Source organism: Manis javanica, chromosome 5 (assembly GCF_040802235.1).
Source record: "Manis javanica isolate MJ-LG chromosome 5, MJ_LKY, whole genome shotgun sequence".
In the NCBI taxonomy this organism is placed as follows: Eukaryota; Metazoa; Chordata; class Mammalia; order Pholidota; family Manidae; genus Manis; species Manis javanica.
In genome coordinates this window covers 97,352,793-97,371,631 of record NC_133160.1, presented here as the reverse complement: position 1 = coordinate 97,371,631, position 18,839 = coordinate 97,352,793, and the positions used below count along the sequence as shown (strand labels likewise).

The following is an 18,839-nucleotide window of genomic DNA, read 5'->3' as shown; positions in this document are numbered from 1 at the left end:
ATTTATTATTCTCTCTTTTTTTAGCATATGTTATCCTATAGTAGAATATTTTGTGTCAGGAATAGACTAAGCTTTTAACATAGATACAGTTAGTATAAAAACTGTAGGTTTTTGAATGCAGAAAGTTAGATTCAAATTCTAGCTCATTTATTTTCCAACTATATGAGTGGATAATTCACCTAACTTTTCTGATCCTCAGTCTCCTCATCTATACAGTGAGGATGAGGTTAAGAGGAATCACTTAACAAGAATTTCAAAGTTTAAAAATATTATTGTTTTTTTTTCTTAAGAATAAAACTCAGTGGTAAGCATATACCACATTGGCTAATTTTGTAAAATTTATTGTCTAGAAAATTATCACTGAAAATAGTACTTTCAAGGTGATTTTCCGTTAAGTATTTGACTTTTATAGTAAAACACTGAATATAGTACATATCTTGATAGGTGAAATTGGGTCCATTTTGCAACCACTCAGAGCTAACAAATACCTAAAAAATATTTCCCTAAGGAAATTCATTTACTGTTGTCTAGTCTACAGTTATAATAGAACCACTTTTTTCTCACTGAATATACAAAATATACTGATATATTTTGAAGGGTAACTTATGTTACATACAGTAATACCTATCTTTTGCTCCCCAACACAGTTCCTTATTCAGTATATAAAACAGCAAAAAATAGGACATGTTTGAAACAGATTTTCATAGATTTCTATAAAGTTTTTGGTTTTGCTTGTTGAACATGCTCATGCCATAAAAAAGACAAAATTACAAGTGAGTTCAGAGTTAATGAAATCATGAGGTTTGAGATTTATATTAGATGGTAACTTTTTACCATTGAAATATTGCACAATGCATTCATATTCTTTAGGAATGAAGACGATATTTTACAGTTCTAAATTGCTTAATTTCGAGTGCCTTATCTAATTAGGTCAGTAAAATGGATAAGTAAAATGAATTTTTAAAATCTAGAAATGGAGTGATTTTTTTCTCTTATGCATAAAATTAGAGTTTTTACAATGTAGAAGACAGCCTAAATTATTTGTGCACAAAATGAGTTTGACTCTTTGAAGAGCATAGCATTCATGCTATTTTTTTTTCATACAGGTATTTCTTTGACATGATTTTACTTATAGTACCATATACTAGCTTTCACACTTTTTTAATGGTAATTGAAAGTAGTATTAAAAGGATCTAGTAAATTGTTACAGGAGGAAAAATGTTAAATCTGCTCCATTTCTAAAAATATCTTCAAGTCTTCTAAGTGAAAATACATTTCAAGAAATTACCTTCTTACTTTTTTTTTTTTTAGTGGATCATATCAGTTTCAGAAGAGTTTGAATTGCTGTGCAGTATGTTTTAAAAAGTCTCTTTTCACAACCAATTGTTTCTGTTCATCCTGGCAGTAAGTTGTCAGTAATAAGACATTGCTTCACACAAATGTATGATATGGAGAAAGGGACTGAAATGCAGGATATAAAAGCTCTAGATTACTTTACAAATTCAATATGAAAATATGGAAAATAATTTCAACAGTGCCATTCTTTTCTAATTTTTTTGTAGTGTTAAATACACATAACATAAAAATGTACCATCCTAACTTTATTAAGTATACATTGATTGGTATTAAATACATTAATAAGGTTGTGATACCATCACCACCATCCATTTTCAAAACTCCTTCCATCTTATAAAACTGAAATCTGATATCCGTTTAATGATAACTCCCCACTCCCACCCCTCCCAACCCTGGTATACCACTGTACTTTCTGTCTCTATGGTTTTAACTACCCTAAGCACTTTATATAAGTGTATTCATATAGTAATTGTCTTATTGTGATGCTTATTTTACTTAGCATAATGTCCTCAAGGTTCTTCCATGTTGTAGCTTATGTCAAAATTTTCTTCTTTTTACTTTGCTTTCTTCTTTGCTTTCTTAAGACTGAATAATATTCCATTGTATGTATATACAACATTTTGCTTACTCATTCACCAATGAACACATAGGTTGTCTCCATGTTTTAGCTATTGGGAATAATGCTACTCTGAGTGTGAGTGTACAAATATCTCTTAATGACCCTGATTTCAATTTTGGGGGGTTAAGTACTCAAATGTGGAATTGCCAAATTACATGGTAATTCAGTGTTTGTTTTTTTGAGAACTATGCCTTTTTCCACAGCAGCTCTACCACTTTACATTCCCAATGGTGAAGAAGGGTTCCAATTTCTGTATATCCTTTCCAACACTCGTTACTGTATGTTGTTGTTTGATAGTAGCCAACCTAAAGAGTATGACTCAGGATCTCACTGAAGGTTTGATTTCCACTTTTCTAATAATAAGTAATGTTGAGCATCTTTTCATGTGTTTATTGGCCACCTATATATCTTCTTTGGAGAAATGTCTATTCAAATGATTTGTCCATTTTTGAACTAGGTTGTTGTTGTTGTTTTTTGTCAAACTTTAGTTCTCCATACACCTAGATATTAATTTTTTATCAGATAATATGATTTACACATAATTTTTCCTAGAGTGAATCTGCTATATACAGCATATAGTTGGATCATGTATTTTTTTTTATCCATTCTGCCAAACTCTTTCTTCTGGAGAGTTTATTCCACTTACATTTAAAGCAGTTACTGATATGGAGGGACTTCTGTCATTATGCTATTTGTTTCCCATAGATCGTAGGCTTTATTGTCTCTAATTTCTTGCATTTCTGTCTTCTTTATTGCTTAGTTGGCTTTTTGTAACATTTAAATTTTTACTTTTTTACATTTAATCATTTAAATTTCTTTCTCATTTCATTTTGTGTGTCTTCTATAGCTATTTTCTTTGTGGTCATAATGGGGATTATATTTAACATCCTAAAGTTATTATACTCTAATTTGAATAATACCAAGTTAATTTCAATAGCATATAAAAACTCTCCTCTACACCTTCATCCCAGGCCTTTCAGTTGTTTATATCACAAAATTAGACCTAGGTACAATGTGTTCCCCAAAACATAAGCCAGCAATAGTTTAAAATGTATTAATCTCTTAAATTATGTAGAAAACAAAATGTGAAGTCATAAACCAAATGTATAGTAACCCAGCTTTTAAACTAATAATGGTATCTTTAAAAATGTATTGTCTTAAATTATGTAGAAAATAGAAAGTAGAGTTACAAACTGTCATTAAATTAATGCTGACTTCTATAATTGCTCAGATCTTTATCTTTACTGAAATCTATGTTTCTTCATATGGCTTTGAGTTGATGTGTAGTGTCCTTTCATTCAGCCTGCAGGACTCCTTTTAGCATTTCTAGCAGAGCATTATCTAATGATAATGAACAACTTCAATTTTTGTTTATCTGGGAATATATTAATTTCTCCCTTAATTTTGCAGGTTGCCTTCTGACCTCCATTTGCTAAGAGAAATCTAATACTATTATTGAGACTCCTTTGTATGTGATCAGTGCCTTCTCTCTTGTCTCTTTCAAGATTTTTTTGTTTTAGGCTTTCAAAAGTTTGATCATCATGTTGCTTGATGTGAATCTCTTGAGTTCTTACTTGGGGTTTATTGAACTTCTTTAATGTTTCTGTCTGTGTCTTTTATCAAATGTCCAAAGTTTTAAACCATTATTTCCTCAGTCATTCTCTTCTCCTTTCTCTCTCTTCTTTGGGAATTTCACAGTACATATGTTAATCTTCTTGATGTTGCCCCCACAGTCCCTTAGATTCTGTCCACTTTTTTTCAGTAGTTCTTCTTCCTGTTCCTGAGACTTGATAATTTGACTGTCCTATCTTCAATGTCACTTATTTTTTTCTTCTCTCTGCTCTTTGAATTCTTCTAGTGAATTTTTCATTTCCATTATTGTACTTTTCAGCTCCAGAATTTTTCTTGTTTTTTCTTTAGGTTTTCTAAACTTTCATTGGTATTATCATTTTGTTCATCCATTGTTGTAACTTTCTCCACATCTTTCCTTAGTGCCTTGATCATATTTAGAAGACTTTGTATAATAGATCAACCACTAAGTCTTTTTCAGGAACAGTGTTTACTGATTTTTCTTTTCCTTTGAATGGGTCATCCTTGCCTGTTTCTGTTATAATATGTGATTTTTTCTTGAAAACTGGATGTTTGAATCTAATGATGTTACCAGACTGTGCATTGTGTTTTCCTCAATTCTTGTCTTCTCAAAGGATTCAGTCAAGAGACTGGGTTGCAAGTGAAAGAAGCATAGAGCTTCTTAGTTTAAGCAAAAGTATGCTTGGAGGGTCCAGGTGGGCAACTAGAGCAGACTCAAGTGCCCTGACTGTTACAAGGATGAGGTTTTTACATAATTATGACTTACTGGCTTTTCGGTTCTTCCCCCCCAGACTCCATCTAAGTTATGTCTTAGGGGGGGACTATAAGCTAGCCGCTATATATACTGTTCCTTTACTGTGCCTGGGTGGAACCCACATACTCTCTTTGGTTTTCGAGATTCTGTGCATGTTTACTTAGATTATTTTGCTCCTCCCGGTCAAATTCCCCCAGTAGAAAGTCATATAGTGGCAAAATGTCACCATTTTCCTGTTATCTGCACATGTCTGGCTATGCTGGGGTAGCAGAACAGGATGTGCCAATCACAGAACTGAACTATGTTGACTGCAAAGCCCAGATGTTTATTGCTGAAGGGCCCAGGTGGCCTTTCGGTAGAGGCCCTTCTGTTCTTTTTCCCACTAGTCTTTCCCTGCCCACTTGGCCCATGTCTAACTATCTGCCTACTCTTAACAATAACATGGTAACTCTGGAAGTCAGATTCTTCACCTTCAGCAGGGTTTGCTGGTCTTTGTTTTTGTTTTCATTTTTATTTGTTTTTTATTGTTGTAAGCTGTCTATATGCCAAAGATCCAACTGAAATGTAAACCTAAGGTCTTTTCAGGTCTTTTCTGAAAAAGAACTACCTTCCCTAGGCATGAGCAGTGAATTTTTAATTTTTTTTCATGCTTATGTTGTTACTTTTGACTGTCCTGGCTGGAAATGTGTGGCTCTCAAAAGAGAAAAAGGGAATAATGAAGGGGGTGAAGATGAAAGAATGCCAGCCCTTTAAATCTCTGTAAGTCACTTCGGCCAGAGTGGGAGGGGCTTACAACAGTGAAGGGAGGTACAACAATAATGGCTATCTGTTTTCTACGTCCCTAAGATCGAACGCAGCAATCAGCCATAAGAGTACAGATCCTTTTAATTCAGAGGATTTTTTGCAGTTTTCTTACCCTAGCTCACAAGCTGGGGACAAGGTACTCCTGGAATGGCATAGAGCTGTTTGCCAAATGGCTGAGGGGTAGAGGATCGATAGTTACTACTGTGCCAACAGCTGAAACTACCGGCAATTTACCCTCTAAGCTTTCCCCCTGGGAGTTGCAATCCTTCAGTATATTCCAGTTTGAAAATAGTTACAAAAGACAGAATCTACCAATGTAATTATTGTTTAGGTGGGGAAACAAATGCCTTATGTTTCCTAATCCATGGTCTCCCAAAATCCTCTGGGAAATAGTAGATAGTGCCATTTTATAAAGAAAACATCAAATTATTGATCTTTCAATATCTAGTACTCTTTAAAAAATTGCAAGTAATTCTTATTACTGATTTGGAATGTCTATTCCCCAAATACCAGACTTATATAAAAATGTATAATCAGAGCAGATCTAGGTTTCAATTTAAATAGATTATCTTGAACATTCAACTCCTATTTTGCTCTACATGGAAGAGTCAGATTTTCTGTCCCTTAAGCAGTCTGCATTTCCTTTTCTCCCACAGACTTCTGGAAAACATACAGCTAAGCCAGACATTTAGGTGATAGTATTATTAGTTGAAATGTGCTTTGAGCTTCTGCGTAAGTAATATAAGAATTACAAATGAAATATGAATTCAAATGTCTTTAGAGAGTTGGGCTGAGTAACAGGCCTTGTGTAAGAATGCAAAATCCCTTCATGAATTTGACTTAGCTTACACTGTGATGGAATGTCACATTCCAACATAAATGCCCTCCCCTGAAATCTCTGGAGATAGTCCTTGAAAATTTGGCTCTTTGGTCTATGATTTTCCCTTCTCATTTTTAGTTGCTTTATTATAATACATTGAGGAAAAAAGAAAATCTAAAGGTATCTACAATTTACTATATACCTTCAAGTGTTTATGTATAACCATTTTATTGATATGAATGGAATTTTATCTCCTAGTTGTATCTTTCTACACTGTATCATAACTAATTCCCTCTGTGATCTTGACAATATCCTCTTTGAGCTTGCTTATTTATCTTTAAAAAAAGAATGATGCTTGCCCATTAACTAGATAATTATTGTGGGTAAAGTGGAAGTTAATAATATAATGTACTTTGACTCTGAGAACAAAATGCAAAGTAAGCATTAGACTTTGGGAGATAATGAGCCAGTTAGATTCTATACCTAGTAATAATTTGAATATTACACACCAAGTAAATTATTAAAGGCCATTTATATATAAAGTCAATGACTCTGGCATTGTCATTCTATTAGGATCATTAGCCACTAAAGTGAAAAAAATATCTAATTCCTTAAGAAGTGAAAGTCTAAGGATTTGCATTTAAGAACCTACTGAAGTGCATATGTTATTGGAATTCACTAACATTATTCTAAGCTAACTGCAAAAATTGTCCTTGAACATAATGTTTAGAAATTTACTTTTAATTTAATTCTTTGTATATATTAGATAATTACTCCAAAAGCCAGCTTAAGCATAAAGTTTGAGGGAAAAATGTGTAAATAAATTAAACTACTCTTTAAATAGTATAGTTTAAATCACTGTGGTAAATGTGTATCTACAAAAAAGTATATCTAAAAGTTATTTACAAATTTTATACCCTAGGCGTAATTAAGGAAAATTTTTCAAACAAAATTTAAAACCTAAGAGTTTTAACATACAAATAAAAGTTCATTGTAATAGTTATGAAAATAAAAGTATGCATATAACTTGGAAATATAGAAATGCATTACAATGAATTTATTGATATTCAGATATAAGCGAGTATTTTTTTTAGGAGGTCTGCTTTGAAACAAAGAGCTGTGAATTCTGCCATAGTCATTATTAGGTTTGGGTCTCCAGAAAGTTACTTAACCTGAGCCTCATTTCCATCAAAACCAAATGATTATTGCCAATGAACCACTTAGTACAGTGCTTATTACTAATAAATGTTAATTTCTTTCATTGTTATTATTTCAATTATTATAAACTTAACAGAAATATAACAGAGTAAAATTGTCTCTTATTCAGAGTAATATATGCTAATTTGAATTTGATGTATACCTAGAACTTCCTTTCCAACAATAGAGCTATTGTTTTGGTTTACTTCCTTAGAGTGTTTGTGAAGGGTTAGATAAGCTGAACTGAAAAAAATATACCTCCTAGTGAAAGGAAAAAGATTTCTACAAACCCTGCTTCTTGCCTATGAAGATGTTAGTGTAGAACATATTAGGAAATTTTCTATTAAATGAGAAAGAACTGCTGAAAATACTTGTAATACAGAATTAATTTATGGAGGATATCTCTATGTAATGTAGGATATCTTGTTATGTAGGCAAATGATTTAACATATACATACACACAATGCCTTCATTGTAATAATATTCCACTGAAAGAGTAGCTAGTCTGTATGTTCAAGTAGATAATCCTAAATGGTATAGAAAATGCTTATTTAATTTGGTCACAGTTCTGCTCATTTTTCCGGTTGTCCAGTAGTATTGAGCATATTCAAAGTTTTTTCTTCTTTTTCTGTAAACTGAGAGAAATAAAAATGGAGGGTGAAATAAAGGAGAAATCTTATTCTTACAGTATTTATATTGTCTGGTTATTTGCCCTCCTTTTGAAATATACACATAATTTCCACTGGCATTAGTGAGAATGCCATGAGTAGGTACAAAAAAAAATTACAGATCTCTTGATTAGGGTACCTGCACATAGTGCAACTAATGAGTATGCACAGTGCACCATTAGAATTAAATTTTAAAAAGACTATTTGTAAATAGTAGCATCTAAAACAATGAGGATATCTGATGATCTAACAATTCTGATAGTCCTGAAGAACTGTAAATCCTACTGTGAACAGTAATTTGAGTTATGCTTTGTTTCTTTATATTAACCTCTTAAGCTAAACTGTTGAAACTTCTAAAATTGAATTTTTTATGTATAAAAAATTATGTTGATTAGGGAAAACTAGATGACTCAAGAGTTTGAACTTCATGACTAAAAAAGAGTAGCTCTCTTTGATTTTATTTGCACCTCTGGAATCCAGTCATGTTTAATACATGTCTTTTCAGATAATAAAATTTTAAGCATAAATTGATTATTTTTGTTTTCAACTTTTAGAATACTTTATTTTAAAACTTACTAGTCATATTAGCATAAAATATAATATTAACATAAAAGGAGATATGTAGATTTTCTAATAATTCAACCAACTCTGTATGTGGAACAATTTTTTTTGAAAGATATCAAAATTTTTCTCAGTATTTTCAGATGAAATTCAGAGCTAGATGAAGACATTGTCTTTCCTTCACTGTATTACCAGCTAAACATGTTTCCTCCACTGGCCTCTTTTTTCTATGTGTAAGACAATAAAGGATTTAAATGTTCAAATTAACAATATGATTAATACCTTGCTGAGAAATTTGGGTCATAATAATGCATGTGATAATAAAGTCACATGTAAGAACTTTTGTAAGGCTACTTTTGTTTTAATTTAGATTTAATTGTAACTTACATTTTTGTTCCTCTATTTATTTGAATTTAGGTGTCCTATTTTACAATATAATATGGTACAGGTACCATAAATAAAGACATGAATATAGAGAAGCTTAGAAAGGTTTTGAGAATTACTCAAATGGTCAGGTTAGTAACATCTTATATATGTTTTATTTAGCAAGTATATTTGCAAATGTGAATGTGTGTAAAATGATTTTATGATATAAAATATTGACTTCGTATACATATTCCTTCACAACAATTAAAAAATAAAGTATCAGCATGTTTTTAATATTGTTGTAAACTATAATTATTTCTAAGATAAAAGATAAAAAGAAAAGTAAACATGATATAGTTTATATTTAAAATGAATATGTCACATGTCAGAATTCATCAAGCTGTATACTAAAATTTAAAATGAGTATGTCACGTCAGAATTCACCAAGCTGTATACTAAAATATGTGAATTTTACTGTATGTATCTTAAAGAAATGAAAACACCTGTGTACCTTCCTGTATATGTCGCTCTCATTATATAAGGATAAGTAAAGAGTTTTTTCTCCTATCATGGAAGGAACAGATCATCGAGCCTTAATAATGGAAATGACTGAATAGACTTTGGTATAATAAGAATATCTAGGGGGTGTTCCTTTCCTGACTTTTTTGCTTGGTTATTCTTCCTGCCAGTTTGACCAATGTGGAATGTAAAAGATCAACGTCGTGTGTATGTGCATGTGCCCGGGGGACATGTATAAGTGGAGGTAGAATTATTTCATTGTGGCAATAGGTAATCTGCTTTTCACCTCCACGTTATAAAAACTGACAGTAAAACCATGCCAATAAAAATATCTGGGAAAGAACTAGATGCTGTGTCATCATGTTAAATTAACTAAATAGTTATGAAGGTTGCATTTGAGAAATTTCATATAGTTCAAGAAAAGCAAATCTATGATGTCTGATTCAGGATTAGATTGGTAATATGTGTGTTAATAAAAAAGATGAAGAGATGGCACTGCTATACTATTGGGAATGCATGAAATAAGAAAGACCATTCTTTCCTGAGATTTTCCACGTGGGGCTCATCAGGTTGTTTTCAGAGTACTTGAGTTCAATACCAAATGCTGCATCTATTCTTTCAGTAAAAAGTCAAATTTTTAAGATGAGATTTGTAAGCTGAAGAAAAAAGTGAAAAGATAACTGGATTTGAAATGTCTGGTATTTCCTATGCTTTGGTAATGCTATGTGCAGGAGATTAACTATTTCTTCTGTGTACTTCCTTGCTATTTGCAGAAAGACAAACTGCTTCTTTTGTGCATTTCCTTTCATTATATATTAATTCAGGATAGAATTGACTAATATGCTATTATTTCTGCAGGTTTCTGCCATTCATTAAGCCCAGTTTAATGTTTAAAGCAATTTTAAATGTCCTGTCAGGTAATAGTAAAATGCTTCCATTAAAAATGTATTAGCAATGCTCAGCAGAAGTCAATAACATCACCTGCTATAAAACAAGGTTGATTAAAAAATCTTTTTTTTTTTAAAGACCAATTTAGAATCCATAACAAGCTGAAACATCTCTATATAAATATGTATCACTTCTTTGTAAAAAGACATTTCAATGGTCTGGTTTAAAATGATTTGGTTATTTCACTTCTAATTATAGTACATTTATATAACACTTCCTAACAAACTGCTAAAGAAATGTGCATCTGAATATGATAATATTAAATTTCAGTGTAATGATTCATCTAGATTCTCATAAGAATTATTACAAAGTAAAGTGTGTCTTCATGAATGTAGCATAAAATTAGCAAGATAAATCCAACATTTTTGACTAAATATTTTCACAAAAGCTTAGTTTCTAAAGTAGATTTCTATCTGATTCAGAAATGATAGGTCAAAAACTAATAACATATACATTTTATTATATTAATAAAATATAAATATTCAAATATTCTTTCTAATAACTACATAATAACATAATTAGGGAGTACTTAATTTATGTATCTTTTAAAAAAACTCTTCATCCTTCATGCTCTTAGCCATCAGGATGTATTTTCAGAAATGGAAAGCAAGGGCTCAAAGAAGCTGGTTAAAGTAGTCAGTACTATCCATGCAATTATAAATAAGTTGTGATAAGAGAAAGCCTGGTTCAAACAGTAAGCCTACTAGACACTCTGCCTTCTCTAGCAAAAATTAATCATCACCTACTCATGGTGCAGAAGTCGATACAGTTTTACCCTTGCTTTGACTCTAATATTTATGTTCAACACATGATCTGTCTTTCACTAGGAGGCTTAAGGCTTCAGTCACAGATGTATAAAATCAATAAAACTGTTAGATATAAAGTGTGTCTGTTTCTATATGTACATATGTGCATATGGAAATATATATATGTATATTTGTGTATATATGTAGTAGTCTGTGTGTATATCTTTATATATATATGTACAGTACCCATATTGTATTTATATATGGAAAAAAGCATTTTCATATACACATTTTATTTTTATATTCACACCCTACAGTGAATATATATGTGAATATATGTATATATATAGTCATTTTTATCATGTTATTGACCCTGTGGTGTATATCTTTTTTTTTGATCAGTAGGAATTTAATTTAGTTTATTTGAAAACTAAATTACAAATTACAAAATTACATTGGTCCAAATGCTTATAATTAAAAAGTAAACAAAAAAATGTGTGCCTTTTTAGAATTAGAAGGGTCAGAATAAATACAAATAAAACATTCATGGCCAGATGGGAAGGAATCTCATAGATCTGCAATAAAGTCAGGATCCTTATAAAAATAATTTTATTTCTTATGCGTATAATCTTGGGAGGCAGTATCCCATAATGATTTAGAGCAAGGATGTTGGTTTCAAGGAGACAATGGCTTTGTATCTTGTTATGGGACTTAAGGCATATTCCTTAGTTTTCATAACTGTGTGTATGTTGTATACACATAACTATTTTAAGGATTAAATTAGATACTGTAATATAGAAAAACATAATAGCAAATGGTAAGCACTGCTTGAATTATAGTATTTGAAAGCAAAACACTAGCATTTATTGAGAACTTGCTATTCAGTTATAACTGTTTACTTATATTTTACATAGGTAATCCTATTTAATATAGTTAATAACCCTTACAGATAGATATTATTATTAGATTTTTACTGATGATGAGTGTGGGGTTTAGAATTTGAATCCCTTGCCCAAGGTCATATACTTCATGAGTGGCAGAGTCAGAATTTGAAATCAGTTTGCTTTTAGAACTGGTATGTTTAACAAATACACTGCTGACAAATACTCAATAAAAGTTAGTCACAACTCTCATTATCACTATTGATGCTATATATGAATGAAAAGTACCATAATTATCCACTAAGACTTACGTTACTCAGGATATATTTCACAATTATCTCCAACCAGAGATTTGTATTTAGATTTATGTATCTAAATTTTCCATAAATTTCCGTATTACTGAATTTATTACTGGGAAAGATACTGAAACCCTTGTTTAAAAAAAGGGGGAAGGAAATAAAAAGAAAAATGAAAATAAATTAAAATCATAACAGAAGTATTTTCCCTATGGACTCATATGAATGTGCTCTCACAGAGTTTCCCAGTTCGCAAAGTTTCCTGCTTTCATCTCCTATTATTTGAAAAAATTCTTCAAGCTCTGAATTCTTAAAGATCTCATGGTGTAAGACAAACAGTATATTAGCTACTTTGTCCTGCAAAAGCTTTTAGTACTTACCATATTGTCTCTCTAATGTGCTTCCTGAAATAACACTTTAATATACTATTTATCATTTCCATTTGAAAAAAAGTAACTACAGTTCTGCTTAGCTATCACACTGCTCCCAGTACAATGTGTTTCAGTAATAAATAAAGTGCATGCTTTAAGTGAAGCAGACCTTTTTCAAATACATAAGTCTCTTTGGCATATTTCCAGAGGGCATGGCAGAATTATTTATGTTATTGTTTAATGGCAACACTCACTTCTTTCTAGGAGCAATTTTTGATGAGTCTGCCAAAAAGGATGATGAGGTGTTTCGCACAGCAGTTGGTGACCTCAACCAGAATGAGGAGATCTTACAGACTGAGAAAATCACATTTTCGGTGACATTTGTTGATGGTAACAACCCTTTTCAAGCAGTTCAAGAAGGTAAGGTTGTCAGCAGTACGCTTTTTATTTTGTTTGTTTTCTGACTTAACTCAAATCACAATGTAATTAGATTTTTAGAAGGCCATTACACAGGTACATCATCTTTGTGCCTTGCTTTTCTTCAAATTTGTTCTATAGAGGTTAATCCTGTATTTCACTTCTGAAAGGGCAGGGTATGGAAAGTGATTGTTTTAATTGAAATATAATTAGAAGTGGATATAGTTATCATAAAAGCTTTATAACATTTTATGACTTTAGTGTATAGGAAACAACCCTTAAAAATACTATCTTAAGTTGTACTTTTGACTTCTTTGGTATAACTGCCACCTTGAGTATTGTTAAAACTTGTGATGACATGTCAGGTATATTCATGACGAATGTGTTGCTGGAAGGAAAACTTTTAGATACTACATTCACATCAAAGATTTTGCAATGGGGCACCAACAAACTCTCACCTTGGCTATAAATTTTTTACTCTTTACAATATCCCAAATATTAAAGCACTTGCCTGTGTACTTGAAAAAATTAAAATTTTTATAGATACAAAGTCATACAAATACAAATTATTTTTATTATACTGGAAGGATAATTTGTATGAATAATGATTTTTATTGGAAGACCTTAAACTGAGAGAGTTCTGTTTTTGATGGTACTATTCTGATAAAATATCTAGGCTTTTGATTGGCAAAGCACTTATTTTAATGCAACTATTTGCTGCTAATCTATATTTTATTGTGATATGTTTAGACTAAAGATACTGATACAAAATTAATTTAGTCAAATGAAATTTTTGTTTCATTAAAAAATTTAAGGAGAATTTTTGAGAAGAAAAGATGGACAAGATGTTAAATGTTGTAAAATTTGTCAGGGAACTTTTTCAGGATAGATTCTGAATGGGTAAGGAAAATAAATATAAATTTTATTTTAAAAGTGTCCTTTTCATCTAATGTTGTATTTGCATTTATACAGGTAAACTTTATTGGAATATGTTTTTGAACAGTAACATTGGTTACTGTTGAAACAAATTTATGCTTACTTGTTACTAAGAGAATGGGTAGAATGATTATCAGTCTAAAGCATTTTCCTTTTAAATTAATCTGATGAAGTAAAAAATATTATTTTAATGAAAAGAATAGAAGTGTTTTAAGCAAAAACTAGTTTGGCAAAGAATAGGCTGTTTATAATGATATGATGGTATTTTAATTTTTAATAAGTAAAGAGCAGTTTAAAAAGTCAGATTAATATAACTACCCACTTACTTACATTTTTAAGTTAGAATTGTCATGGATATTTGGGACTTTAAATAATGGATATGTTGATAAATTGTAGCAATATTAAAAATCTTTCTAAATTATTATTCAAATTCATGAGGCAGTTTGCAAAATAATAAAGTACAATTTAAGGAAATTACCCAATAATGTTAAAAAATATATGCACTAGGAAGAATATGTTATTCACTTTAAAGAAATCTCTATGTATGTCTTTCTCAACTCTCAGTTTTAATGACTGGAATCAGAGCAAGAAAAACATGAGGACTGATTTATTTTTGTACCTATTCTTCTGATTTACTACACAGTAATAATTAATAACTTCAAATGCATGCTAAGATATCCATGCCTTTGAAAAATCCACTTTGACTGAAAAAGTGAAGGTAAAGAAATGAAGACAATACAATAGTTAGAAGGGAATTAAAAAGTCTGAATAAATATGTCCCTCACACTTGTACAACAATTTGAAAAGCAAAGACAATATTTAAATTACCAGATTAATCTGTTTACATATTGTTTTGGGTAACCTTTCTTCTGGCAGCTAAATTCTGGAGGCAAAAACATCTCTCAAAAGAACTATTGTGGCTTGAAAGAATTTATGGCACTGAAAGCAAATTGAGAGAGGGAAAAAATTTTAAGTTTCTGAGACAGAGACTACTAGATATTTGTCAAGAAAGAAGAAAGAGCTTGTGAGTTTGTTTGATAAATTCTGATACTTACAGGATATTCTAGACCAGTTATTTGAATGTCTGCTCTAGGTAATGAACCTGAAATAAGTTCTGGGAAGCTCAGGAGCCAATCTGTTTCCCATCCAATATCAAGGTACATCTTGGCTAATTTTAGAAATAAAAATAATTTTTTCTAGATCTTTTTTGTAATTGAGTGGTTTGAAAAAATAAGGGGAAAATATTCAACAGAAGGAGAACAAGAAATACTCCCCGAGTATTTTCTTAAATCTTTTGAGGAAATAGTTTAGGAGAAAACCTCTATGCATCATCAAAGTTGGCCACTTTTTCTAGGATCCGTGTTTGCTGTAATATCATTATAATTTATAAAAGCAGAGGGTTTTAAATCAGCTTGTTTGTTTTTTACATTCTAAACAGGACTAAAGGTTTAATGGTATAATTATTACTGATTATACATTAGCGCTTCTAAGGAACTTCTAAAAATTCTTGGTTTTGAGTTTTCTCTCTGTCTCTCTTTTATTTTGTTTATTTGAATCTGAAAGTCTTATCCTGGAACAAATATCTGCATCATGTGTATAGATACTTAGTGATAATAATGAAGGATAATAGGGTTTAGTCAATAGGTAGATAAGAAATCTAATAATGTGAAATCCTCTATTTTATTGTTAGAATGCTCTCCAACCAGTTACATTTAGAAATGTAAATTTTGGTTTACATTATCTTTCTACTGTCCGCACTTAGTAAGAGAGAGAGTTGAAGATAAACAAGCAGCCTATGTAACCTATAAATAATAATACAAAATATTGGTACTATTCAAATGCTTCTTTGTAGCTTTGTTTACAATAAATTTTTACAATAATTATTTTTAATAATACAACAATAACAATTTTTAAGGTAAGTTGCTAGAAGAAGATATCTTTGTTTTAGCATAGGATCAATAGTCCCTTCTCGGGAGATCAATAACTGTATTTGATCACCTTTATCATTATCCTGCAATATCAGTCTCAGCACTTTTAGATAAGTGAACAGTAAAAAAAAAAAAAAAACAGAAAAACTTCTTTCCACAATTGTAATCTAGAAATAACCACCAACCATCATAGTTATTTTCCTTTCTTTCTATTGAATATATTTGATGAAAAGCCACTGTTCATCTTTTGTCTGTTGAGTCACGGGATGTTGACTAAAGGCAAATAATTTTTCATACCTTAACCCATGAGATATTTTTAGCATTTTTTTTGGTAGGCTATTTTGGTATCTGATATGAAGCTTTCTCCCTTAAGGAGAAATACAAAAGGGAAAAATCATATGGGCTATTCTCTGAAAACTAGAGAATTAGCAACATAGAAAATTACATGTATCTAATTGAATGTTTTTACTAATAGATGGACTGTTTGAGACCTGAGTGCCTAACTAACTGTCCTGCACACTCTAGGCATGTAGCACAAAAAAGGAACTAAACCAAGACCTTTAGACTTCTGGTCCATTATTTACTTGCTACATCAGCTAGCCATATATATACATGAAAGAGGGCACACAATGTAGATAAGAACTCCAGTAAGTACTGTGGGGAGTAAAATATGGTAGCAGATTTATGTGTTTGATATGTAGTATTTATGTTCATGGATTTTAGATGGCATGGAATAATAGAAAAATTCCAGTTTAGTTGATCAACAGCAGTGCATTATATAAATCATTCTTGTTCTTTCACCCCTGGTTTTCTTCTCCTATAAATAATGAAAAAATCAAAATGTAAATGACATATTTTTAAGGTCAGTTTTCTCTCGATAGATGAGATATTTCACAACTCTAGAACACATTTCCAGATTGAGAATTTTATAGGATTATAAGAGTGATAATTATTTCCTTTCTCTTTGGAGAAGACTTTACATCACTGAAATTTCCTCCTGATTTTCATGTGACTTACGTCAAAACAAATTAAAAGGTTATGTAGTATCTGTCCTTTGTTCTGCTACCTCATCCAACTTTTCAGTGCAACCCAAAGAACTCATTACTATCACCAGAATCCAGAAAGGGCCTTTTGCAGATTCAGTTGACCTGGACCACAGTAGCTGCTGCTAGATTTCTCTCCTTACTCCTGTCTTATAAATTGTTTCCTCTGTGGCATCTATATACTGGATATAACTTAGATGCATACATATCTGGTGTGAAAGACGCTGGTGTCTCTATTGAAAGCAATAGCAATTGTTTCTATTGTTGGCTCTTAGCTGAGACCAACACCACTCTGTCCCATGAAAGGTGGGAATTTACAAGAAAACAAAATCAGAGGAAAATAGAGTGCATTTTGTAAAAATGTTCACATTGGTAAGTGAATGCAGAAATATATATTCATATGTTAATTTTTGTGTATATTGGTTGTATCAGGAATGATCTAAGGCGCAATGCATTGATATTGAATGTCAAGACTCATTTAAAACATTTAGAAATATTCTTATTAAGAACTTAAAAATGACATGCATAGGGAGAAGAATGTAAGGGCAGAATGATACTGTAGGGTCCTCAATGGTTCTATTTTTAAGAAAAAGGAGTAACTATCATAATTATTGTTCTTTCTGCTATATCACAAACCATTATAAATAATACAGTTACAGAAGTTGTTTTTTAATATGAAAAGCAGTCATGGTTAAAATTGCTCATGTTCCAATTACAGTCTGGTCCACCTTCAACTTGCTCCTTTGCATATACTACAAGCTGAAAATTGATTGCTCCCCAAAAGTCTTGTAAAAAGTAGACATCTGACTTTCAATACAGTGACACTTTCAGTTGGATCTGCCTCATGTATCTTCCAAAATAAAATTATTCTAAGTGTAAAACAGTTAAGGCTGCTTTCATTTATGGTTTAAGAAATCAGTCCCATTTCTTTATAGCACATATGAAACACATATCCATATCTGTAAAAGGGGTAATGAGAGAGTAGTAGAACCAAAAAGAGTAAGAATAAGGAAATTTAACTAGGCAAATGCACTTCTCCAAAACATGCACCATTTCTTGTGAATATTTCTTTGCCATAGGCTAAATCTGAGTTGTCTTGTTCAAAGAGTATGTAAATGTAAGAAAATGATTTATGTGGCTGCACTATTTGATGCTTTATTCCAGGGTTCAATTTCATGATTTATATTCCTCTCTGCTTTAATAGGACATTTTTACTGTGATAAAAATATGCTAATTCCAAAATGTTTAGACTGGATTCTGCAGCTTTCCCCGCACAGGACTTCAGTGCATATGCCTCATAAGCCTGCATTTTCCTGGACCAATTTTGATAGTTCCAATTCCACCTAATTTCTTGAATTGCCTGTTAATAAACTAAACACAGTAGTTTCAGGGGCCAAGAAACACTGCCTGAGCATCATATAGGTATAATTTTGCTCACTCATTCATTTCTTCATTCATTCTTTTATTCACTTTTTCATTGTTCATTTATTCACTTTTTTATTCCTCCTTCCCTTCTCACATCAAGGCAGTGTTATGCTTTGAATCCCAGTCTGTTGACCCAGTGCTCTGTGTAATTTGTGCCCAGTTATGTGAAGGGGTGGAAGGAATAAATGATGAAGCTGGCCAGCCATCTCCAAACACCCAGATACTACGAGGGATGCTGGATGTCAGTCAGTGGCTGTCTGAAACATCAGCCTCCCTCCATGAGTTGGACATTTAGCTCGGTCACTTCCCCAGCAATCCCTTGCCAAGAGCTTGGTCACTTTCCTTCCTACCTGCCACATTCTAAGGACTAGCCTATAAGGTCTGGAATTAGAATCTGCCTATTATGTGATCTTTAGTACCCGTCATCAGTGTAGTAGTAAAGTATAACAAATCCTGTATCTGTTAGGGACAACACCAGCATGCATTCTTTTAAACACCTCACACAAATCCTTTCCACTGAAGAATTACACATCAAGAATTAAAATAATATATTGGGATCTAATTTTGAGATACTTATTTGAATCAGTCTATTCA

The 18,839-nt window shown here is 31.6% G+C and overlaps 1 protein-coding gene across 1 annotated transcript in view; it reads left to right on the top strand.

The window, feature by feature from the left end:
• GRID2 (glutamate ionotropic receptor delta type subunit 2) overlaps nt 1–18,839 on the top strand; it is a 1,417,443-nt gene that overhangs the window by 274,993 nt on the left and 1,123,611 nt on the right. The window contains exon 2 of the mRNA XM_037020242.2: nt 12,761–12,916. Coding sequence (XP_036876137.2) covers nt 12,761–12,916 — 156 coding nt within the window. The remainder of the gene's footprint in view (nt 1–12,760; nt 12,917–18,839) is intronic.